Source organism: Vicia villosa, linkage group LG1 (assembly GCF_029867415.1).
Source record: "Vicia villosa cultivar HV-30 ecotype Madison, WI linkage group LG1, Vvil1.0, whole genome shotgun sequence".
Classification (NCBI taxonomy): domain Eukaryota; kingdom Viridiplantae; phylum Streptophyta; class Magnoliopsida; order Fabales; family Fabaceae; genus Vicia; species Vicia villosa.
Window position 1 is genome coordinate 206,201,765 of NC_081180.1, and position 25,957 is coordinate 206,227,721.

The window sequence follows — 25,957 nt, forward strand, 5'->3', positions numbered from 1 at the left end:
GAAGGATTTCTGGGTACATGCAACGGTTACCCCAACTGCCATCATTTCATTCGTGCTAGGGCATGAAGTGGTTATCACTGAAAAGCTCATCAGGAAGCTGTACAATCTGAATGATGAAGAAGGTTGGACTGGTTTTCGACATGCATCAGTTGATTGGTCTAAAGTTGAACAACAAATCTCTTAGACTTTTGGAATTGACTCTAATAACACAGGCACCTTAAGGTCGTTTTATAAAGTATGGGCTGAGATTATTCTGGGTTCCCTTCACCATAGAAAAAGGATGCTCTCCTCCTCCTACATCAGTCCAGATCACAAGTACACTCTTTTCTGCATTGGCAAAAAGACTGAGATCAACATCTCCCATATTCTATTTGAGAATCTGAAGACTTCTATCTTTGAGTCAAGAGAAGACGAAAGGGCGAAGTACCCTCATATTTCAAGAACGACTATTCCTTTTGGAAGAATGATTTCAGACATTCTGATTGAAAGCAAAGTGCTGGACTCCATCAGAAAACTCAATGCGTCCCATTTTCTTGGAGTAGTTCAAGGTCCCATTTTCAATGGCGTGGATTTGTTTAGACTGGAACTCATTCAAAATGTACCTTCTGTGTGCACAAGCTTTCCTGACATTCTGTCAAGAAGAGTTGCTGTTGAAGGTTTTGCCTCCTTGTTTCAAAAAGAACGGCATCAGGTTGTCAAGCTTTACCTGGAAGATTGTGTTAGGAAGCAATCAAATATTGATCATGCCTGGATCCGTGGCAGAGTACTTCCGTCCAAGGCTGATCTTCTGAAGAAGGATCAGAAGGAACTAAAGGCTAGGCTAAAAAGAAAAGCCCAAGAAGATGAGGCTAAGAAAGCCAAGAAGTTGAGAGTCACCTATGATCCTGACAAGGTGGACTCTGAAGAACGAAGAGATAAAAGGATTAGAGACTCCTTTCGCAGAACCAGATCTTCTTCTTCTGTACAAACCTCCAGGCAGGTTTTTACTCCACCTCCTTCTGTCCCTAAACCATCTTTCCAATCACCTCCATCTGAACCAAAAGTAAACTTCACCTTACCAAATCCTTCTCCATCATCCGTCTCCTCTCCCATTCTAAACCCCACACCTTTAAGTATTCTTCCTCCAACTCCTTCTGATAAATCTTTCTCACCAATTCCCTTTTCAAATACTCCATCCTCTTCTCAATCTATCATTTCTGATATTCCATCTTCATCAATCATTCTCTCAGATATCCCTTCTTCCTCATCCACCGCACCTCCACCTTCTATATCCCATCCCTTACCTACCAGAAAATCCAAACCTTACTGTCTTCTCTACCCTGACTACAAATTCACCTTCAATCCGCCTGAACCTGAACCCTATATCTACCTGGAACTTTTCAGACATGAGGTGATTAGCAGTCTAGACCTTCTGAAGGATGCATTTCTAAATGGTCTGGATGATGTTTCTACAAGAAATCTCTGGAGAAGATTTCGCAAGGATTTTCAAGTAGAAGCAATGGGAGTACAGAAAAGACTAGTGGCTGCTGCTCCTGGTTACCCTGGTCACCTTCTGGAGGGTGATAAGGGTATATACTACCATCCTCTCAGAAATTGTGTTGCTGCTGAGGAGAAGCCCTTTTTGGATGAATTGGAACAAGCAAGGCTGGCTGCTGCATTAGAAGCTAATCCATGTAGGGATATTGTTATCTGGATTCCTGATTATCCAGTTCTGCTCGGGGATTTCAAGACCCTCTTTGACTTTCTGAGGGAAAACCCTTCTGAGAAAGACCCAAGCTTGGTCATTCCAGAAGTTGTTGACCCACCAGAAGTTGAAGGTCCTTCTGCTCCCAGGAATCTTGCTGCCATTCTTCAGGCACTTGAGAATGGAGATTCGGAAATTCCTGCTGCAGAATATGGAGATGCTTCTATGCAAGAAGCAGATGTAGAAGATCATGTTGCTGAATCAGTTCCTGTTGAGGAAATCCCTGCAAATGATCTATCTATGGAAGCTACAGATCACAATGCTATTCCTGTGGTTAGAAGCGGTGAAGCTTCTTCTGATGAATCTTCTCGTCTTGCAAGAACTCTGGAAGATATTCAGAAGAAACAGGATGAGTTTAGAGCTTTCATGGAGAGGCAAGAAGGATACAACAATGGGGTTCAAGAGATGCTGGCCAAGATCTTGTCAAGGCTAGGGACGTCTTAGATTGAGTCTGTGTTGTTTTGTTTTTGCTGTTGTTGCATCTGTTTTTGTGCATCTTGTCTTCCTTCTCTGCGTGTACTTCTGTACCTGCTGTTTAAACTTCCATGAAATCATCCTTTTTCCTCCGTGTGTTTCTTTTTGTTTGTATCTGAATCTTTTCTATTTTTTGATGATATGACAAAAAGGGGGAGAAATATGTGATAAATGATTTGATTTAATCAGTTGCTTTACTAACAGAACTTGCAAAGTTCTATGTTTCTAAGTTGTGTTGTTGCAGGAATCGAAGATTCAAGATCAACATAAGAAGCAACGAGATGATGAAGCAACTCTTTAAAGAATCAAGATCTTGGATTCTTGAAGCAAGCTGAGAGCTAGGAAGCTTCAGAATCAGAAGCAAGAAGCAAGAATGATCAGAAATTCTGATAGTAGAATATGATCCAAATCATTGTCTTTTTGCTTTGATACATTGTCTATTGGATCTGATATATTCTATATGACTTATATGGCTCTGATACATATTTTGTGTTCTGATACACATCTTATGTTCTAACTCATTCATGCTGACTTTTGTCGTTTAGTTTTGTTCTGTAACATTTCAGGATGTAGAGATGCTCTGATGATGCTCTGGTACATTCAACAATGTTCTGATACAATCTAGCATGAAGTGATGTAAGAAGAAATTCAAAGCTCTGAAGCTATCCGAGGGAAGCAGAAATCAGAAGCTGTGAATGTTCTAAAAGATCCAGAAAACTCAAGTTCTGAAGCTGTCCTAAATGGAAGCATGAATCAGAAGCTGTGAATGTTCGGAAGATCAAAGAAATTCAAGTTCTGAAGCTGTCCTAAATGGATGCAGGAATCAGAAGCTGTGAATGTTCTGAAGATCAAAGAAATTCAAGTTCTGAAGCTGTCCTAAATGGAAGCAGGAATCAGAAGCGGTGAGGGTTCTAGGGATCTAAAGAAATTCAAGTTCTGAAGCTGTCCAATGGAAGCAGAAGTCAGAAGCTATGAATTATCAGAAGCAAGAAGCTTATGTGATCGTCTCTACCGAAATAATCAGGGAAGTCTTTTATTATTAAAGTTCTTCGAGTATTTATTTCAGGGGGAGATTATTCATCTCAGGGGGAGATTGTTAATCTCAGGGGGAGACATATTCACATGCTTATGCTATAGCTGTGTAATTTGTCTTTAGCCGTCTGCTCTTTCTGATCGCAAATTCATATCATTTATATATGTTTTTGTCATCATCAAAAAGGGGGAGATTGTTAGAACAAGATTTGTTCTGATCAATATTCTTAGTTTTGAGGATAACAAGGATATGAATTTTGTGTGAGATAATGTGGTACTCTAATACATTGCAATTTCCATTTCAGGAAATATATAAAGAGTATGCACAAATCAGCGCTCAGAAGCTTTGTCTCAGAAGGTTCAGCATGCAACATCAGAACATGGTCTGGCAAGACATCAGAAGATGGTCAAGGTCTGGCAAGACATCAGAAGATGGTCAAGGCAGAATCAGAACATGGGTCTATGGAAGCATCAGAAGAACTTGAGATCAGAAGCAGAAGCACTGAAGTTCTCATGGTATCACGCTCATAAGCACTTCAAGGTCAGAAGACAAGAAGATGCTATGCACCAAGCTGTTTGACTCTGATGATATTCAAATATTATATTCAAACATCAGATCAGTAGAAAGTACATGTGGCAGGCTACGCTGACTGACAAAAGGAACGTTGGAAGCTATTAAAGGCAACGTCAGTAGACACAGCGTGAACAAGGCTCGAGGTAGTTGACAAAAGCGTGAAACATTAAATGCAAAGCTGTACGGAACACGCAAAGCATTAAATGCGCTCAACGGTCATCTTCTCAAGTGCCTATAAATATGAAGTTCTGATGAGAAGCAAGGTTGACGATTTCGCTAACAATTAACTTGCTGAAACGCTGTTCAAATTCAAAGCTCAGAAACTTCATCTTCATCAAAGCTCACTACATTGCTGTTGTAATATATTAGTGAGATTAAGCTTAAACGTTAAGAGAAATATCACTGTTGTGATTATAGCTTTTCAGAAGCATTTGTAATACTCTTAGAATTGATTACATTAATTTGTAAGTAACTAGAGTGATCAAGTGTTGATCAGGATACTCTAGGAAGTCTTAGCTTGTGTCTAAGCAGTTGTAATTTGAGTGATCACGTGGTGGTCAGGATACTCTAAGAAAGTCTTAGCTTGTGTCTAAGCATTTGTTCCTGAAGTGATCAGGTTGTGATCAGGATACTCTAGAAGACTTAGTCGCGGACTAAGTGGAAAACCATTGTAATCTGTTGCGATTAGTGGATTAAATCCTCAGGTGAGGTAAATCACTCCGTGGGGGTGGACTGGAGTAGTTTAGTTAACAACGAACCAGGATAAAAATAACTGTGCATATTGTTTTTATCGTTCAAGTTTTTAGACTACACTTATTCAAACCCCCCCTTTCTAAGTGTTTTTCTATCCTTCATAACGCTGTCAAATACATTTTTTTCAATATGCATAACATCGAGGAAATGTCTTACGTACAGCGACTTCCAATATGGAAGTTCAAAAAAAATTGACTTCTTCTTCCACGCGCCCTTGACAAGTAAATGTGCAAAAGGCTTACCAAACTGAGTGCTCACATCTTTCACCTTTTCAAAAATTTGATCACCTGTCAAAAAAGGCGGGGCTGTACGTTGTTCGGCCTTTCTGTTGAATGCTTTTCTCCACCCACGGTAGTGATGATTAGAATTTAAGAATCTACGATGATAGAGAAAGACATTCTTCTGACAAAGATCCAATCGTGTCATATCGGTTTCATCTTCACAAACAGGACACACTTTTTGACCTTTATTGCTGTACCCTGATAGATTTTCGTATGCTGGAAAATCATTAATTGTTCCAAACAACATCGCCCTCAAGTTGAAACTTTCTTTCCTATACCCATCGTAAACCTCCACACCGTTCTCCCACAAAAACTATAAATCTTCGATTAAGGGTACCAAGTATACGTCTATGTCATTCCCTGGTTGTTTAGGCCCAGAAATTAACATAGATAACATCATGTACTTACGCTTCATACATAGCCATGGAGGTAGGTTATAGATCATAAGAATTAACGGCCAGGTGCTATGCGAGTTACTTTGAATACCATGCGGGTTCATTCCATCAGTAGACAATGACAAGCGAAGGTTTCTTGCTTCTTTTCCAAATTCAGGATAATCACTATCAACTTTCATCCACTGTGGTGAGTCTGCCGGATGTCGCAACTTTCCATCAATAATTCTTTCATCTGCATGCCAAGTCAAGTGTCTTGAATCGGTTTCACTAAGATACATGCGTCTAAATCTCAGAATTATAGGAAAATACCATAAGACTTTTGCCGGAGACAACTTTTTCTTATATCGAGGGGCACCGCATTTAGGACACTCTTTCAACGCTGCATACTCGTTTCGAAACAAAAAGCAATCGTTTGGACAGGCATGTATCTTATCATAGCTCATGCCAATAGAGGACAACATCTTTTTGGCCTCATGCGTTCGATTGGGAAGAACATTATCCTCTGGTAGCATATCTTTCATAAGGGCTAATAACTCTGTGAAACTTTTATCCGACCATCCATTGTTCGCCTTTAAGTTGTACAACTTTAACACCGCCGAAAATCTTGTGAATTTTGAAAAACCATCATACAACGGCTTCTCTGCATCACTTACCAACCTCTCGAATATTTTGGGACAATCCTCAAGATCTTCTTCAAGCGCTTCTGCAATCTCTTCGACTCGATCATAATCGAATGTATCTGTGCAATCATCGTTTGAAGCATACGTCGTATTACACCTCGACTCAACATTCTCGTTACTTTTCTCACCATGCAAATTCCAACATGTATAACTTCTATCAATTCCAAACCGTAGTAAATGTGATGCCAACTAACCCCCGTCAACTTGACCCCTATAACAGCAACCCAAGCAAGGACACGTCATTCGAATCGGGTCTTCGACGTGCGCAACCGCAAACTTAACGAATTCCCATACCCCTTTCTCGTACTCTTTCGATAATCGGTTTGAATTCATCCATGTCTTATCCATCTCTAAATTTAGCTAAACAAAAACAACTAATTATTAAGGCACAAAACGGTATAATGCGTTTCTGTCAAAACGCAATTTAAGAATGTATAAGAAAAATATTATCAAGTAGCATCACTATTATAAGAAAAATATTTTTACAAAGTAAACTGTTAATTAACCTATTTGATTTTACTATCTTTAAACACTAATGAAGTATCTCAATCTAGGACAATTGAATTACAAAGCAAATACAAGATATCAATAATAACTCACCTTTCAAAAGAGGAGCTATATAAGAGCCAATGAACCTGTAGCTACAAAAGAACCTGTAGAAAACAAAAGAATATTTATCTTAGTGTTATGCATACACTCAAAAAAGTAGTAGTAATAGTAAAAGTAAATTATGTAATTGAAAAGTTACTCTTACTACAATTAACAAGTTAACAAGATGGCCATTTAGTTTCAAATCATTTTAGATTGTTGAATTCTCATCAGTTATAACTTAAATCAGAATTTAAACCAGTAAATATATCAACTAAAATTTTCAAAAGACTTAATATGAGTCATAGATTAATCATTGAGTTCATTTATTGAACATGATAAAACTTAAAGTCATCAATATGTATATGTGTGGATGCTCATCTATGTGAAATTTTGACATTGAAACTAGATTGTATTGATTGAAATTATAAATGCAAGTAAGAATAAAGAACTATTCATTAAAGATATTTCATTCAGGATTTGCAAGGCAAGGAGCATCATGTTGCTTAATGGTCTATTGTTGATTTCATGAATATGCATAAGCCATGCATCAAGAATAAAGAAAGCTGTTTTGAAATGATCATGCTAATGGCCTAGGCATATCAAATGGAAAAAAAAAACATAATCATGAAATAGTTTTGTACAAGTTCTTATTTTAATTCTATAGTAATGCATTTAGGGACTTAAGTAATAGTACCCTAACAGCTTTTTGTAAGCACTTATAAGATTAATAATATAAAATAATAAGTTATAGTTATATGTCTACGTCAAAATTATTTAATTGAAAATGTACTGAAGCTTTTAATAGAAAACGATATATTAATTTGAATGAAATAAACATCCTAACAAGATGAAAAAGAACCGTGATAAGATGAAGAAGAAGATAATTCTGCCCAAGACAGAAACAGTCATTTATTTAAGAAAGTTTAAATGATAGGGAAGTTGATTTGTGAGTGAATTTAGTCCCCATAATTTGTCACCATTTTTGTCCTATAATTTGCAACAAAACTATAATCTAGTCCCACAATTACAAAATGACAAACTAGACTTTAAAATTTAAGAGTACCAGTCAACTTATTCTCTACGTCAATTAATTTTGATGACTTTGGATTGTAAAACAGAGATCATCATAAGTCTAAAACAATTTTTTTTGGGAAATATGTTACAATTTGTCAAACTCACCACATCTCACCTGTTATATGACAGAGAGATCAAATTGATTGATCCTATTCAATTTTGAAGACTAGAGACATTTTAGTTTATAGTTTAAACTACTTGAGTTTTGAGTTTTGGTATTGAAAAAGTAATTTCCACCAATATTACGTTATTCTCGGGTACCGTTCAAACCCCAACAATAACTCGCCGCTAGTAAGTAATTGATAGATGTATTGTTGTTACTATATTAAGCAAAACCAAGAGGCACAAAGCATCATAAAAGAATCCTGATTATCAATATATCCAAGACTGAAAGAACGAGTAATCCTATGAAGAATTAAGTTCAATCAACAAATACGTATAAACTTATTCTTAGTAATTAACCAACTATCAAGTAAGCCATCAACAACACTTCAACACTTAAATTTGTATAACACTTAAATTCAAAACCTAACAGAGTATCAGCAACAAAACACCATAAAGTGTAACATACCTTTTGCTGAGGAGTTTAAAATCTGAAATTGAAAGGCTAGGGCTGAGAGTGAAATCAAGTTATGTCGACGGCGTGAAAGTGGAGGAATTCGCAACTCTCTAAATGTGCAAAGAGAACAAAAACAAAGTTATGGTTTAAAACACTGCGGCCAGAGGGAGTAGTGGCCAGAAACAAGTAGTTTAGAGCTTGAGGGAGTAGTTTTGAGCTTGAGAAATAAGGAACCTTCAGAATAGTTTACCTTTTTCTGTGATGTTACAATGCGGCGGAGGGAGTAGTGGCCGGAAACCAAATGCCCGTGGCCGAATGGAAAGAACAGAAGGAGGAACGGTGTCGGAGAGGGAACGAACAGAGGGAGGGACGACAGAGAGAGGGGCGACCGGAGCTGGAGAAAAAGACTTGTATTTAGAGAAGACTGAAAATCATGAAAATGAATTAGGGATTTTGGTTGTTTTGTTTTATTTTTTAAAATTAATGGCCTAAGCCAACGCTTTTTAGGAAGCGCTTTGATATTGGGACCTTTACCAGCGCTTTTCAAAAAGCGCTTTGACATGGTGGCCTTTACCAGCACTTTTTCAAAAGCGCTTTCGAAAGGGGACCCTTTACCAGCGCTTTTTTTAAGCGCTTTCTATTGTTCCTCTACAACAACGCTTTTTTTCCTTGTTTTTTAGATTTGTTTTTAGCGAAACCTATAGCAGCGTTTTGCCTAAAAGCGCTTTCGTAGCTGTGCTGGCAAAACTAAAATTTGGCGTAGTGAATTCAGAAATACTTATGAATGTTTTCTGCAGCTTTCAAAATAATCGAAAGAACTTATGCATTTTCAATGGTTCTTTTGAAATATGTGGTTGAACGTATTAGTGTTTACTGAACATTTTCAAAATATCTGAAAAACTATACATTTTTCCGAACCTTTTAGAATATTAGGTAAAATTTTACAACAAAATCGGAAAAAATGCTGTAAAAATTTATAATCACTTGTCATCAATTGAAAATTTTCGATAGTGTGTCTGAAAACTCTAGAAAATTAGAGAACTTTTTTAAAAACTCAAAATTTTACAATTATTTTTTGTAAAAAAAAACATAAAATTTGGTAAAAACATAGGCAAGGGGTGGTGCCAAATACATATTGGAGATGGTAGGAAGTTTCCTCCAATTGCTGTATTGACTTGCATTCAACTATCATTATCACCATTTTATATTTTTCATTTTTCATTTATCTCGTTTGACGCCTAGTACAAAAGGTCAAATGAGAGGTGAGGTGTTTAAACTGTTCAATAATTTACAGCACGGATATGAGAATCACGTAGCTATGCGATTTCCAAAAGACCTACAATAATTTACAGTACGGATATGAGAATCATACGTTAGTTATTTTTTGTCCTGATTACTGTCTATGTGTCCTAAATATTATGAAAATTTAAATTAATACATCATAATATAAATATTCGTTTAGTTATTTTTTGTCTTTATATATTTTATGCTCATTATTTGTGTTGATTTTTTGGGATGTTGAGCATTGCTGATGCTTTTATAACTTCCTTATATAGTTCTAAAATTATTTGAAGGATTACACAAAGAAATAGATTCACTTAATAGTAATGATTCCATTAAATATTCTTTAAAATTTATTGATAGATAGAATTTTTTTAATAAGTATGTGTAGATATTAATATTATTTTATAATCATTTTGTATGTTATTAAGATGTGTTTAGATTAAATCTATTGTATATTTGAAACAACATTAATTTTAGCCTATTTTGATAACATAAAAAATAATTAATAATATAATTAAAATGTATATGAGTTTTAAATTTATAGATATATATATATATATATATATATATATATATATATATATATATATATATATATATATATATATATATATATATATATATATATATAAAATGAACTTTGGAAGAGCTAGACCATTGAAGTATACACATTTTAAATATTTTTTTTTTAAATAATGCAAACATAACCCAAGATGTCTACCAATATACTAATTTTTATATTGTTAGTAATGCTTACTTTACAAATTTAGATACTATCGAAGTTACTAAATAATTTGGTCAAATTACTCTTAACTTTTATAACTTTTAATATATATTTTTTTTATAAAAAAAACATATATTTAATAACTTAATAACTGTAAGTTAAAAATTAAATTTATAAAAACAATTGATTGTTTTATAATTTTTTTAAGGGGTAAATATGTTTTTTGTTCTTATAAATATCTCAAATTTTATTTTTAATTTAAATTGAAAAAAGGCATATTTTGCTCTTTACAAAAAAAAATTGCATGCAGTTTTAGTTCTACTATTATTTATAATATTTAATACTGTTTAATTACCCTTAAAATTTTTAATTTTTTGAATAATTTTTTTCATACATAGTTTGAATACTATAAAATGTTTCTTTACTAAATTATAAAAAAATTTAAAATGAGAAGAATTAAATATAAATTTTTAAAGATAATGATAAATGTAATGCAAATTTTGACTTAGAAAACAAATTTTGAGTTTTTTTTTTATGAACTTTTTATAACGTTCTAAACATGTATGTAAAATAATCATTAAAAAATAAACATCAATTTAATAGCAGGGACTAAAACTACGTGCATGATAATTTTGTGGAGACGAAAAAAATGTCATTCTTTTAATAGGGATCAAAAATAAAATTTTATAATTTTATAAGAACGCACCAAAAACATACTTAATCTTTTTTTTATTCAAATTAATTTGCATTCAGTTTTATATTTTTCATTTGTGTCGATCTTCCCTTGTAAGTAAGATGGATTAATAGTTTTGCAAATAAGATGGTACCAAAATATATTTATTTAAGGTGTTAAGAGTCTTATGTTAAAAAATATGTAACCTCAACATATAATAATAAATGAGAGTAATTCTCATCTTAAAACTGATTTTAATTTTTTTTCCTCATAAAGATACCATATTTAATGTTGAAACTAATGTCATTTACTTAAACATCTTTTGAAATTGTCATTGAGTAGTTAAATGGAGTGAAATATAACAAATAATAATAATAATAATAATAATAATAATAATAATAATAATAATAATAATAATAATAATAATAATAATAATAATAATAATAAAAAATTAGAGGTGTCACTGTCTATCACTAAAAATCTATGGTTTTTAATCGTAAATTTATTTTGTTTATAGTTTTTTGTTTATCACTACAAATTTCCATTGGTATATATAAACCTAGGCAAACGTAATTTTTAAATAAAAAGATGTGCCACTATTATTTTAACAAATTTTAAAGGATGGGAGTTTAATTTTTTTGTATGATTTTTTTTTACATTGAAGTTAAAATCAACCAAATTAACCACTTTCTTAAAAATAATCCACAACTTAATATGTAATTAAATATAAAAGGGATGGATCATTAAATAATTTAATTCTTTCATTATACTAAAAATGAAAAGAAACCTTGTAATTAGTATTACTATTAGAGGTTTCTACTGGAAATCTTATCCATTGTGATCCATATGGATACTTCCTTGACACTTTGTTTAGATAAGTTTGGCATGTAAAACCCTATATATACCCCCTCCATATTGTGATATCAACTCACACTTCCATTTCTCATTCTTCTTAACATAGCTAGCTATTTTGAAAACTAGAGAAATGGCTGGTGAAACTAAAACATTGTTTGGTTTGTATCTTGTTCTCTTGGCTGCATGCTACATGCAGCATTGTGTCAATGGAGAATCTCAAGTGCCTTGCCTTTTCATATTTGGAGACTCTTTCTCTGACAGTGGAAACAATAACTATATTGAAACCACTGCAAACTCTGATTACTTGCCTTTTGGTATCGACTTTCCAACAGGACCAACAGGAAGAGCTACCAATGGGAGAACCAAAATTGACATAATTGGTAACGATTATTACAACTACTAAGGACTTTTTTGATAGGTTTTTTTATTTATTTATTAGTTTTCAGATTTTTTAATGCCTTCTAATTTTACAAAGTAACATCATCATTAAATTTGTTTTGAATGGTAAAATATTAATAGCATATATAAATTATAAAAGATGAGAACAAGATTACAACGGATTGTGAAGAATACAATAAATTCTTCACATTATTAATTGATCCATATCATCATTAATTACATAACTATGAAATGACATAATTGATGAACCCAAGTTAAAAATTTAGATCAATTAACTTTCTTGTTGACGGAAAAACACCACATCATCGTTGTTCATAAGATTGACTGAATATTTAATTGTTTTTGAATATATATATATATATATATATATATATATATATATATATATATATATATATATATATATATATATATATATATATATATATATATAATGATTTATTTATTTAATTTTTTTTAATATAATGATTTTTTTATTGCACAAGCTAACATTATAATTTTGTAGGCGAGCTACTTGGATTTGAGAAAAAGATTCCACCTTTTGCAAATACCACTGGTTATGACATTCTGAAAGGTGTTAACTATGCATCTAGTTCGGGTGGAATTCTTTACGAGACTGGCAAAAAAACAGCGGTATTTATAATAAATTTAAATAAAATAATATATTTGGAGATTAACTTTATTATAAAAGACGGATTTTACTATTTATAATAAATTTAAATAAAATAATATATTTGGAGATTAACTTTGTTCCAACATGATATATAAAAGACGGATTTTACTTTTTATAATAAATTTAAATAAAATAATATATTTGGAGATTAACTTTGTTCCAACATGATATATAAAAGACGGATTTTACTATTTATAATAAATTTAAATAAAATAATATATTTGGAGATTAACTTTGTTCCAACATGATATATAAAAGACCGATTTTACTATTTATAATAAATTTAAATAAATGTTATAATGAATACCACTAAAATAGTGTTACACAATCTATGCAGATTAATAATATCTACTTGGGATTGCAATTACAAAATCACAAAATTACAGTGTCCAGAATTGTTGCCGAGCTTGGCGGTTTGGCACAAGCCAAAGATCATCTCTCAAAGTGCTTGTATTATGTTTATATGGGCACCAACGATTACGCACTAAATTATTTCCAACCACAACACTATTCAACAAGTAAACAGTATAACCCTACCGAATATGCTCAACTTCTTATTGACCAATTATCCAATTATCTACAGGTATTAAATTTACTTCAAGTCGAATATTTATCAAGTATAATTTGACTGCTTATAATAAATTGGTATTTTTGGTGGACAGGTTTTGCATAACAATTATGCAAGAAAACTTGTGCTAGTCGGGTTGGATAAAATAGGTTGCTCACCACTTGCCATTTCTGATGAAGGGAAACCTATTGGATCATGTGTTGAAGAACAGAATGATGCTGCATTAATCTATAGTCAGAAGCTTAGATCTCTTGTGGAAGACTTCAATTCCCTAGTTCTGTATTCCAAAACTATCTTCATAAATACCACGGCTTTAGTCCCTGACAGCTCCGTTGGTAAACATTTCAAATAATTTCATTTCATATTTTAATATGGAAAATGCTAACCAGTACCTACAGGGTAATGGTTAAAATTTTAAAATAATAAATTTTATTTCGGTAATCTGTATATTTAATATCTTGAAATTTGAAATATTAAATTTTCTATAAAATATTTTCTTTTTTTGAATGCTTAACCTTGTCCTGAGGGCACTGGTTAGCAACACCCTTTTAATATTAATAACCAAAACGTCTATGATTTATGTTGTTAAATATTGTAAATTAATGCATATGATTTTTTGTGTTTTAGGTTTTACTGTTACAGATAGAGCTTGCTGTCCCTTAAAAGCTAATGGATTCTGTTTTCCTGACTCAATACCATGCACCAATAGAAATGAATACGTTTGGTTTGATGGAATTCATCCCACGGAAGCTGTGAACAACTTTGTTGCATTAGCTGCGTACAACAGTGCTGATACTCCAGATGTGACTTATCCGTTGGATATCAGCCAACTTGCTCAGTACGTTACTGGAAAGGGGACTTAGTCAGAATGGTATCTTTAAAAAAGCTATGTTTGTTTGCATGAAATAAAGATAATTTTAAATTATCATGTGTTAGCAATATGTTGTCGTTTTTCTTTTCGGTCAATAAGCAATTATATTGCATAAGAATGTCCTAGTCCTTAATGTTGTCTTGATGACTTGGTTTGCTGGTTTGGTTTGATGTTGGAATTATTTCCCTTTCATTGTAATATGGTTATTATCTTTAATGGATATGAGTCTCTTTGTGTTCAAGTATTACTTCTAGTTTATTTGGAAAGATAATAAAAATTAAAAAAATACCAATAATATAATCTTATTTTTATTATATTTGCTTTCATTTTTATTTTTCTTATAAAATATAAAAATTTAAAACAATTCCTATTTTAAATACTAATTTTTAATTACAAAAATTACAAAATGAAAAAAATAAAACATCACTAAAAATATTAAATTTAGAGAGGGTAATAACAATCTGCCACTAGTCTAATAAAATTCCGTCACAAATCCTATTAATGACAAATTTTGTTATGACTCAATTCGTAATGAATTTACATGTCATAAAATAATTGTGACGGAATTTTGTTTCATCACAAAATAAATAGTTCCGTCACTAACAATTGACCAAAAATAAAATATTTACTCTCAAAATTCTGTCATTGATTAATGGTGTGTATAATTTCCCTCAATAAAAAATTTACTCTCAAAATTCTGTCATTGTTTATTGGAACGTTCTTCCTCTTACTTGCTTAAAGGGGTAAGTTGTAATTGTACCCTTATTGTGATTAATACCATTACTTATTAAAAAATAAATAAAATTATGTAATACTATAAAAATTTTTTAAAAAAAAAGCCAAAATAAACTGGCCTTTAGTTGTACAAAATTTCATTTCCATTTTCATTTTCATTTTCATTTAGGCTTCGGTAAATCATTTTCATTTATCTTTTTCTTTATTTCATCTTCCATTGTGAGAACAAGATTTTTATTAGCAACTTAGCATAATAACTTGGTTTTTTATATTGAGCTAAGAAAATGTACTTAGATAATGAAATAGAACTTGGTGGCTCTTTTTTTTATCGTGCAATATTTTCTTTCCTTGTCAATTTGAATATTCTCCTAATATATAAAGTCAAACAATAAATTATAATATGAAATGAAAGTGTTGCAATGTGATGTCCTTATTGAGTTTTTTCCCTTGTGCTAGGTGTTGAATAATTTGAATTCTATATATGAATTATCATTGCAGTGTTTTTGCACAAATTAACATGTAATACCAGCGAAACTTTAGTTAGCTTAATTGATAATGTTAATTAAACTTCCTGAAAATAATTTGAAAAAGCCTCGTTGTGGTGGCGTGATGTAAGGGCTATCTGTAGGAGTAAAAGAAATGAGCAGAAGTAGTTTCTAGAGTCTATCGCGTGCAATACCGGAGGGGAAGTTATGTGGGGCAGCGTTAATGATGATTTTTCTATAAAAGATGCTTATAAAAGATTGTATGCAACAAGGAGTGGGGAAGTTAGACTGAATGATGTTAAGGTCCACGCTATACATAACGTTTGGATGGCGAAGGTTCCCAGGAAAATCAAGTGTTTTGGGTGGAGGTTTCTTCTTAATAGCCTTCCTACGAGAGAAGAATTATGGCGGAGAGGTGTTATCATTGGCTTGAATCATGTAGTATGCCCTTTATGTAATACTTGTGAAGAATCAAAATCTCATCTGTTTTTTGGTTGTTTCGAATCGGGTAAGGTGTGGACGGCGGTCTTAGGGTGGTTGTTGGGGGAAGAAATTGATATTGGGGTCGGTAATACGAAGCTTGATGTCCTAGAGCTTATTTGTGATTGTTTAGAGGTTTGCGTCCGTACGCCGTTTATTGTCTTCTTTTGGCTGCTCGTTACGTGGAATATTTGGAGAGTTAGAAATGATTTGATCTTCTCTAATAAGGTTTGGGATGCGTCGGGCTTGGTGATTTGCATAAAATCAATGGGTTGGAATTGGTTTTCAATCATTGTTATCAAAGGGCTAGAAAGCGATCGGGATACTTGGTTTGCTAATCCGTCGAGTATGGTGGGTTTTTAGTTTTGGTTGTAATTGGGTTGGGTGAGCCTTGCTTGGCTTTTACCTTCTTGTATATCTTTTTTTTTTTGTATTGGGTAAGTACCCCTTGTGCTATTTAATACAAAGTCGTTTATCAAAAAAAATTGATAATGTTAATATTGTGGCTATTGTTAATTACTTGCATTTTTTGTCCAACTAATTTTATGTGACACTATTATTTCTTGTATATATTCGACAATTTACAATTTTCTACTATTATTAGCTCAAGAGGATTGAGGTTTTTAGTTAAGATATGAACAACGACATGAAAATCGATGGTATTTGAGAAATAGAGATTTATGTTTTCGAAGGTAGCAATTCACTAAACCTAATTTTCCCCTTTGTCTCTTTTGTTCCAAATTCTTCAATTTTTGTTATTTCTTCTTATGCTTTATGTTTTCTAAAATTTCATTGTTTCATTTTTTTATGCTTGGATATCCCTTAAAACAATAAAAAATACATTTGGAGGAATAATAACATATGTGGTTAAACCCTTTTTTAATCGTGTTTGGGATATCTTAAATATTGTTCCAAGCTTTCAGTTAGAGTATGGGATTATCCTTCGATATCTATTGGCAGTAAGGGACTATAATTTTCAGATGAAAAAGCACATTTATTTTCGTAAATTTTTACATGAAGCATACCGCTGTGACATCCCACCGCAACCGTATGTTTTAATGTTTCTATTTTGTTCTTCTAATCAAATTATTTATAACTAAGGTTGATAATATTATACATTGAGAAAGTTAAAGCAAGCTTGAGTCAGAAAAATATTTTCCACTGTACTTTCAAAGAAGAGGCCTTCCGCAGTATTTTAACCCTTCGCTTGCTATTAGATTATCCTCCTAGAGACTTCTCTGTTAATCTAAGAGAAGACATTATTAAGGGGTTTGTCATGATTTATTCATCCATCACGTATTCCTTAGGGTGATTCAATGTTTTTATTTTTTACTATTATCATGTTCTACTATAGTACATTCACTATGCCAAATAGAACCTTAGACAATGCTTTTTCCTATCTTAGACGGTGCTTTCAAGTGCTTATTATTTTGATGTTGTTATAGGTATAGACATCGCTGGTTTTTATTTTATAAGTGTTGACTTAAGTTCACTTTAGACAGCACTTTCTGTTACCAGCACTTGTGTAAATTCTCTTAAGGGGGTGCTTCTTGATTGCTTGTTAGATTACGGATTGCAAAGTAGAAAATGACTTAATCAAAAATGAACTTGTATGATATTCGTTATAACATATTTCTTGATCTCTTTTTGATGTTGTCAAAGGGGGAGAAGCAAATGGAAGCTAAGGAGAGACATGAAAAGCTGAAAAAGAGAGTGCACCAAGATAGGGGGAGCGTTTATCTCTATGTCAGTGCTTTTGGTTTGCTCGTTTATAAAGTGAAAGAGAGTTTACCAAAATAGGGGGAGAATTCTCCCCAATGTCATTGCTTCTGGTTCGTTCCGCTTACGGTCACAAGATTCATATCTTGAGACAAGTTCTTCCATCATCAAAAAGGGGGAGTATGTGAGGGCAAGGAAGCGTTTCAATTATGTCAAAACTTGTACTTTGAGTTTGGAACTGACTCTAATCTTCAAGACAAACAAGGAAGCATGAACGCTCTCAAAATTGGAATTTTTGGAAGTTTGTGATGTATAGGTCGACCTACACAGGGTTCAGGTCGACTCAAAGTTTCAAGAAATGACATTTTTAGGTATGAAAAACTCAGGTCGACCTATAGCTTGTTCAGGTTGACTCGTGGTTTTTTTTACGAAGCATCGGGAACGCTCAGGTTGACCCATAGGTCAACGCATCCTAGAAGTTATGATGGGGAAGTATGCGTCGACGCATGACCCTATTTAGGTCGACGCATGACACATTGAGTAAGCCACGAGTTTTCTCAGATCGACCCATAGGTCAACACATGGCCTGCCAAGCTTTATTTTCTATAGCCACGGGTTTGCTCAGGTCGACCCTCTCAGTTGTTCAGGTCGACTTGTCGCTGTGAAAAACTGATTTTTGCTATTCACTTATTGCTTTGGCTTTGAATAACATATATAAGTTTCATTGGTTATTTCATTTGGTTATAACAAGGAAACTGAAATAGATACAAAAGGTTCTTATCATCTTCGACCTCTCATTCATTCATTGACAACTACACATAACAATTTTTATCGATCAAGGTGAAGAGCGTGTGTTGATAACGTCCGACGGTAGATTGAGTTCTTGTTCGAGTTAAGATATTGTTAGTTTTTCTTGAATAAAATCTAAGGGTTTTGTCCTCCAAGATCATTGGAGTTAAGAATCATCGGTTCACTCAACAAGGTAGCAACAATCGGAGGATAGAGAAGGAAGAATCGGGGTCACGATCTTGGGATTAAATTAACCGAGCAGAGGGTTTGAGAAATGAATTGGGTTCTCAACAAGGTAACTACAACCGGAGGTTTATCAAAGATCGGTGACATACTTGGTTCAGCTCGAATCAAGGGGAGAGAAGAATATTGTATCAATTTTCTGCATTTGTAGTGGGTTGCTGGTAACATTTCTTCTCTTGTAAACACTTTGCAATTCAATACCATATATCCTAATTCTAATTTTAGAATTAGGGGCAACGTACCCTACACGAAGACAACAAGGGGAACTGCCTAAGCAAATCGTGTGTTACTTTTCATTATCTCATTTTACTTTCTTTTAGCATAATTTGTGCTAGTGTGAGCTGTTAGAATTTGGTGAATTTTGCACACCAAGTGTTTGACAAAATTACACACACACAAATTATTGTTGCTACCTCAATATAGATCATTGGTAGTAATATTCCAAAGTGACACAAGTGAGTCAATTGATAAAATAAAGCATTGATTCATTTTTTCATCACTTCGGTTTAGCATATTTGGTCTTTTCAATAAAGCATTGTTTGTAGACGATTTCAAAATCCGAGAAGCTTTTGCTTAAAATTTAAAAAGCGCGTAAAGTAAAAAGAGGGATCTATTCAACCCCCTTTCTAGATCCGTCACATCGTCTAACAACCATAGCATATATATGTGGTGACTGCCAATTAAGGTTCTCATTATTTTGAAATGGATCATCCTGAAATTCACACATAGTTTAAATAGTAATCTAGTTACTTTTAAATTTTATTTGACCTCTTAATCAATTAAGGCTTTTAATTTGATAAATAGCTAATAGAAAATATATAAATATATTTACCCACATAATAACTATTGAAATATAATAAATAAAAATTATTTATTATTATATTTGACCTCTTATTCTTTTTTATCTAAATAGTATTTATTATTATATAAATATATTTGACCTCTTATTCTTTTTTATCTAAAACAATGGTAGAAAGTCACATACACAACATTTATAAAATATCTATTTCTTATTGTTATATTTAGGAACTAAAATATGATAATAATAACATGGGAAATGCTAATGAGTGCCCCAGGTGTAACACCCGAAAATTTATTTAATTACTAAAATAAATTATTCAAGGAATTATTTTGGAAATTCGATCGAATTTGGATTTATTAGTGATATTATAAGACGAGGAAAACGATTATTTAGTCGGTTAGTCAAAGAAATAATATTAAGAATAATATTATTATATTGGATTATTTAATTAAGTGGATTTTGAAGTTGTGCGTTAAATAGAAAATGGGAGGTGTGAAGTTAAGCCCATTAGTTATAATAATAATAATAATAATAATAATAATAATAATAATAATAATAATAATAATAATAATAATAATAATAATAGTAATAATAATAATAATAATTGATTTATTGGATTAAAAAGGAGAATATATGGAATTAGGTTTTTATGGAAAACAAATTTTGGCTTTTTGGAGAATAATCGTGAAACGAAGTTGCCGACAAAGAGGAACGGGGTTTTGGCAAAAAAAGAGGAATTGATCGTTGGGAAAAGGCTTGCACTCGATCGGATATTAGAGGCGATCTCCATATACAAGATAAGGGTGGGTTCGAATTATAAACTGGGAATATGATTATTAGTATGTAGGATTGGAATTGTATAAATTGTGCCATGGAATTGTTTGTTGTCTCTCTAATATTTGATTTGGTGAAAATTATCCTACGTTGATGTTAGCTTAGTAGTTAGGTTGTTGTGATTATATGTTGTATTGGTTTTGGATCGAAGGTGCTGACAGAGTTGGAAACTGGAAAAATTTTGTTGAATGAAGGTGTGCCTAGTGACGAACGTCATTGGCCTTTGGGAAGCCCGCGGCAGGGGTATGTTGTTGGTGTGTGCCGATCGACACATATACATGGTGGCAAAGTGGGTGACGATCATCACCTTTACTATAATAAGGGGCACTCTTCATTTTCCTGATAGTACGTAAATAGTGTTCCCCATTTTCTATATATATATATATTAATTCACTTTTCTTCATGTTAGATTCACTTAGTATCAATAATAATAATATAAGAATAATAACATACTATAAATATAAAATATAATAATGATAGGAATACTATATATATATATATATATATATATATATATATATATATATATATATATATATATATATATATATATATATATCATACAATATAATAAAGCAAAATGAGAGTTTTGGCAATTTTGACAAGTGTCACAATTATAGAGAGCTTACTATTTTTATTATTTCTACATTAGGAAATCTTACTATAATTATTAATTTAATAATTCAATTTTTTTTAAAATTATTATGTATTCACTTTGGTCTTATCATTATTATTTTGTAAGTAATTATCAGCCTATTTAATTTACATATTTTTTATAATAATTATGGACCATTTATTTTCCCAAAAATTGTTTCGCGTGAACCAACGCTTCCAATATGATAGGCTTTTACGGCTAAATCAATTCAGTTTTCCATTTCCAACAATTTTCATGCCTTTTTATATTTCCTTCCCACATTAATCAAAATATTCATTGATTCAAACAATATTCGATGGCTTTTAGATTTTCTTCATACATTAAAATACAATTTTTTTGGATTTTAACGTATTCCTATATAAACCCTAGAGCCCTAATCCCATTTTAGAGTCATTTCTATAATGCATATTGGTTTTTCTGAAGTTCATAGACTTTTAAAGTTTTTGAATTATTTCTGTGTGTAGAATTCTTAGTATGCCGAGTTTTTTCTCAAAATCATGAGTTGGTTGTTTCTCTTTTTCTCTCTGTTTCAGATCTGTCGAAGAGTTATGCTGTGTAATTTTTCTCCGCCGCTATAACACTCTTTTTCGGTTTGTTTTCTTTTTGTTTGTCATGATTTGATTTTGGTTACAGTTCGAGTGGAACCTGAGAGATTAATTGTGTCTTCTTTGTTGACCAGAGTTTGCGGTGGTTTATTCGTTGTTGACCGGAGTTTATGGTGTCGATGCTGCAGTGGTTAGGTGGTTTTGCAATGGGATGAAATTGAAAAGGTTTTCTAAAAAATTAGACTTCGGTAAGGGGTAAGGATATCAAGATTGTTGTTATAAGTACATGATGTTTCTCCTGTTCTACATCATTGGTTGCTTTTTGAGTTGGATTAATGATGGACTCCCTAACATTACTGATAGGAATGTTGAGTTACCTTTGACTCAAACCATCAAACCGCGCGGTTCGGTCCAAAAATCGAACCAAATCATCCAAACCAAACGCAGTTTTTTGCGGTTTCGGTTTGGATTGGTTCAATTTGCGGTTTTGCTTTTGATTGGTTCGGATACGATCACCCCTACCTTTGAGGCTTGAAGATGAAGATGGCTCTTTTTTTAATACATGTATTCCAATTAAAAAAATAAAAACGAAATTTTTATTTTATTTTTTAATAGATGTATTCCATTAATGTATTTTATTATTTCTCTTATGTTTAAAATCCAGAATAATCCATCCTTATCTCTATTATCGTTACCATATAGATATACCTCTTCTCATTATATTTATCATTTCAATTTTAATACTAATTTTAGTATTAAGATTTTGATTATTATTATTATTATTATTATTATTATTATTATTATCAATAATAATAATAATAATAATTAATTATAATTATTATTGTTTATTATTATTAATATTTATTTTTATTATGTTCCAATAGATCTAATTAAACAATAACTTTTTATAATTTTTGTGTCATAACAATGGTAAAAAAAATTATTTACTTTGTATTACATTAAAATAGATCTTTTGTGTGATATCTTTTTACTTCATTTATTTCAACATTATTATTTTTTATTTTTTTCTATTGACCATCACATATATTTATTCTTTTAAACCTATAACCAGGAGATAAATTTAGAGCAATAATTAAATAATTAATTAAATTTAATATTATTTTGAGAATTTGAAATTTGCTTAACATAAAGTTTACTTTGCATCAAAAGTAAATTTTATCTTATTAAAAAATCTATAAAATAATATATAATAATTTGTATCTATAAACTTTATTTATTTGTGATATTTTTTTATTAAAAATCCATGTAATTAACTATAATTACAAACACTATTAAAGTGTAACAAATATTAAAATATTAGTTTATAAAAAAAGTTTGTATTTTTTAAAATAAAATGTTAATATTTATTCTAAAAATTTAAAAATATTTGATTAATACACAAAGTTATTACTATAGAATTTGATACGGTAAAATTTGGACAATTTATATTCTCTTAGTATATTTAATAAAGATCAATAAATTAATTTTATATATTTTATTATATTCAAATTTTTATCTTCAAATGTCATAAGAGTCATTTTTCATTTGTGTTAGTAAATTATTTTAGAGGCTAATGTAGTATAACATTTTTGTTTTTGTTTCAGTGAATGAGATGATATAATTTTATTACATAAAACATATATTATTATATATTATTATTATTATTATTATTATTATTATTATTATTATTATTATTATTATTGAATAGATTCATATTAAAACGGATTTTAGTTTATAACTAAAATACAACTTAATATTTATGAAATATTTAAACTTAGTATTAGAAATATGTACATTGAAATTACACATAATTATATACCTGTGCAAATTGTATTTATACTAAAAAAATTTATAAGTATTATATTTTAGACATGGGACAATTATGATGTATGAAAAATACAACTTATGAAAAATACAAATTTGTCATTCTTTTATTCAATTTATTTTATACATTTTCTACGGATCGAGACTACTTAAAATAGACATGCCCTAGGGACCGAGACTACTTAATTTTGTATTATTTAATTTTATTTTTTTTACTAAAATATACAATACATACCGGCAGAGACTACTTAATTTGTATATCTAATTTTATTGAATTAGCACAATTTCCCTTTAAAAATTAATAAAATAATTCTACACTATACAATTAATTCATATTTGGATCACAAGCACATAACTTTGCGCGATCCACCGTCCTCCGAATAGATTTGATGTTTCTTTATCTTTTAATTTCCTTCTTCTGCAAGTTTTCCCTATATCAATACATATTTATTAAACTCTTTTATGTAGTTTAAAGATTTATACTATAGTTTTAATTATTCTTTAATTGATAATACTCATATTTAATTTTATGGAAGACATTTAAAATATTATCAATTATATAAACGGGAATAAGTTACAAATATTTGTATAAACATTAAAAAGTTTACTGTTGATACAATTAGTATTATAAACTGTAATAAGTTATAAATATTTTAATAAACGGGAAAAAGTCAACTGATTATACAATTATTTTTATAAACGGGAATAAATTGTAAATAATTTTATAAACGGAAAAAAGTCAACTGTTGATACAACTATTTAACGAGTTAATTTTTTTAAAACTTACACAAATTATTAATAAATTAGAAATGTCCAAATTATTTTAGGGGACAACTTCTCTACCCATCACAAAAAGATGGGTAGTGTACCTCCAACCAATCACATGATTTCGTCTCATTTAACATATTTAATTATTTATTAAAATACTATAAATGTTTGTTGTTTCCAAAGCATTTTACAAAGAAGGTAACCTTACCCAACTTTTTGAGTTGGGTAAATAAGAATTCACCATTATTTTATAATTTACAAAGAAATTTAGTTAAGTAAATTTTTTATGTATATTATTAATAACAATGACATTTTATCTATATAATAGTAATCTAACTATAAATAAAATTTGTAAATTATAAGTATTTTTAAAATGAGATTTTTTACTTAAAAAATATTTAACCCGTGCGAGGCACGGGTCTAAGTACTAGTATATATATATATATATATATATATATATATATATATATATATATATATATATATATATATATATATATATATATATATATATATATATATATATATATATATATATATATATATATCAGTGTAAACTTAATTAATAGCGGTAGTATGACTAATTAGTAGCAGTGCACAAAATAAAGAAAAACAGTACCGATTAGACGAGTTAGCCAAATTAAGTGGTAAATTTAGTTGTTTGGAATTAGTTGAAAATTGTCGGAGTAAGTCGTGTGTACTAATAGGTATTTTTGGTTGGTTTGTTTTTGTATGATATTATCGAATAAATTAATTTACAGGTGCGTTTGGATTGTTCCGGGTTATGGAAATGTATTGTGGATTCATTGTTAATGAACACGTTGTTTTGAATACTTGTTGCTGATTTTGTTGTTGCCAAATATATTGTTGTTGTTTTATGCGAAGTTGTAGGATGTTTCAATGACGATGTATACCTTTATTTATTGGTATAACGACGATATAGGCTTATGCCTCTGTGAAGATGGTGTTGTTGTTTTATGTGTTTGTTGCATTCATATACATACGCATTTTTGGCGATGGCTTGGATTGGAAAATTAGTGACGAAGGCTTATGCCTTGACGCCTCGGTTTAACTAGCAATTGGCGATGGGGGCAGAAGCTCTGGGTACCACATACATGTGCATAGTTGTGGCGCATTTTGAGTCATTGTGAAGCTAATATTGTTATGAGTTGCTGTTGATATAAGTTGTGTTGGTTTGAGTTGCGTAATAGTTATTGTAATTATTGTGATAAGTATTGTTGTCGATGGTTGTTATAATTGTTGTTACAAATTGTTGCTAGCTGTTATTATAACTGTTGTTTGAAAATCGTGATAATTGTATGATCTGATAAAATGTATTAATTATCATACTTTTGTTTATATTTTTCGATATCTCACCCCTTCTCTTGATGTTTCCCCTACCATGAGAAACAGACAGGTACTCAAGATAGCGGTGAAAGTTTGAAGTAATTTTATGAAGTCTTTAGTTGTTGTTAGTCGAGTTAGTGTCTTGCTCTGATACGTAGCACTCGGGGGGATAAAACGGTTGTTTTAATTGTTATTTCTTTTGCTGAATTTTATATTGTTTTGGTTTAAATTGTAACTTAAAGTTACCGTGAAAAGATGCTACGACTTGATTTGAATATTTATGAAGTTTGATGATTCCGCTGCGAGTTAATTATTGAATTTAAACAAAGTGATGTTTAGTAATGATTTGATTATCATTTTAAATTCCTTTGCTATGTATCTATATGAAGGCAAGTAAGCTGTAAATGTTTTTGAGATGACGAATATGTGATACCTCAAATGAACTTGTTTGGAATTTATACTCTGATTTTCTGTATATTTTATCGGGTAGATTTGGGGTGTTACATTAGTGGTATTAGAGAAGGTTG

General features: G+C 31.1%; 1 protein-coding gene across 1 annotated transcript; it reads left to right on the top strand.

The window, feature by feature from the left end:
- The first annotated feature begins 11,765 nt into the window (after window positions 1-11,765).
- Window positions 11,766-14,445, top strand: LOC131622008 (GDSL esterase/lipase At1g29660-like). The gene is made up of 5 exons (XM_058893062.1): window positions 11,766-12,073; window positions 12,598-12,725; window positions 13,103-13,348; window positions 13,428-13,668; window positions 13,961-14,445. Exons 1-5 carry the CDS (start codon window positions 11,824-11,826, stop codon window positions 14,194-14,196), a joined length of 1,101 nt encoding a protein of 366 aa, XP_058749045.1. The 5' UTR covers window positions 11,766-11,823; the 3' UTR covers window positions 14,197-14,445.
- Window positions 14,446-25,957: the final 11,512 nt, after the last annotated feature.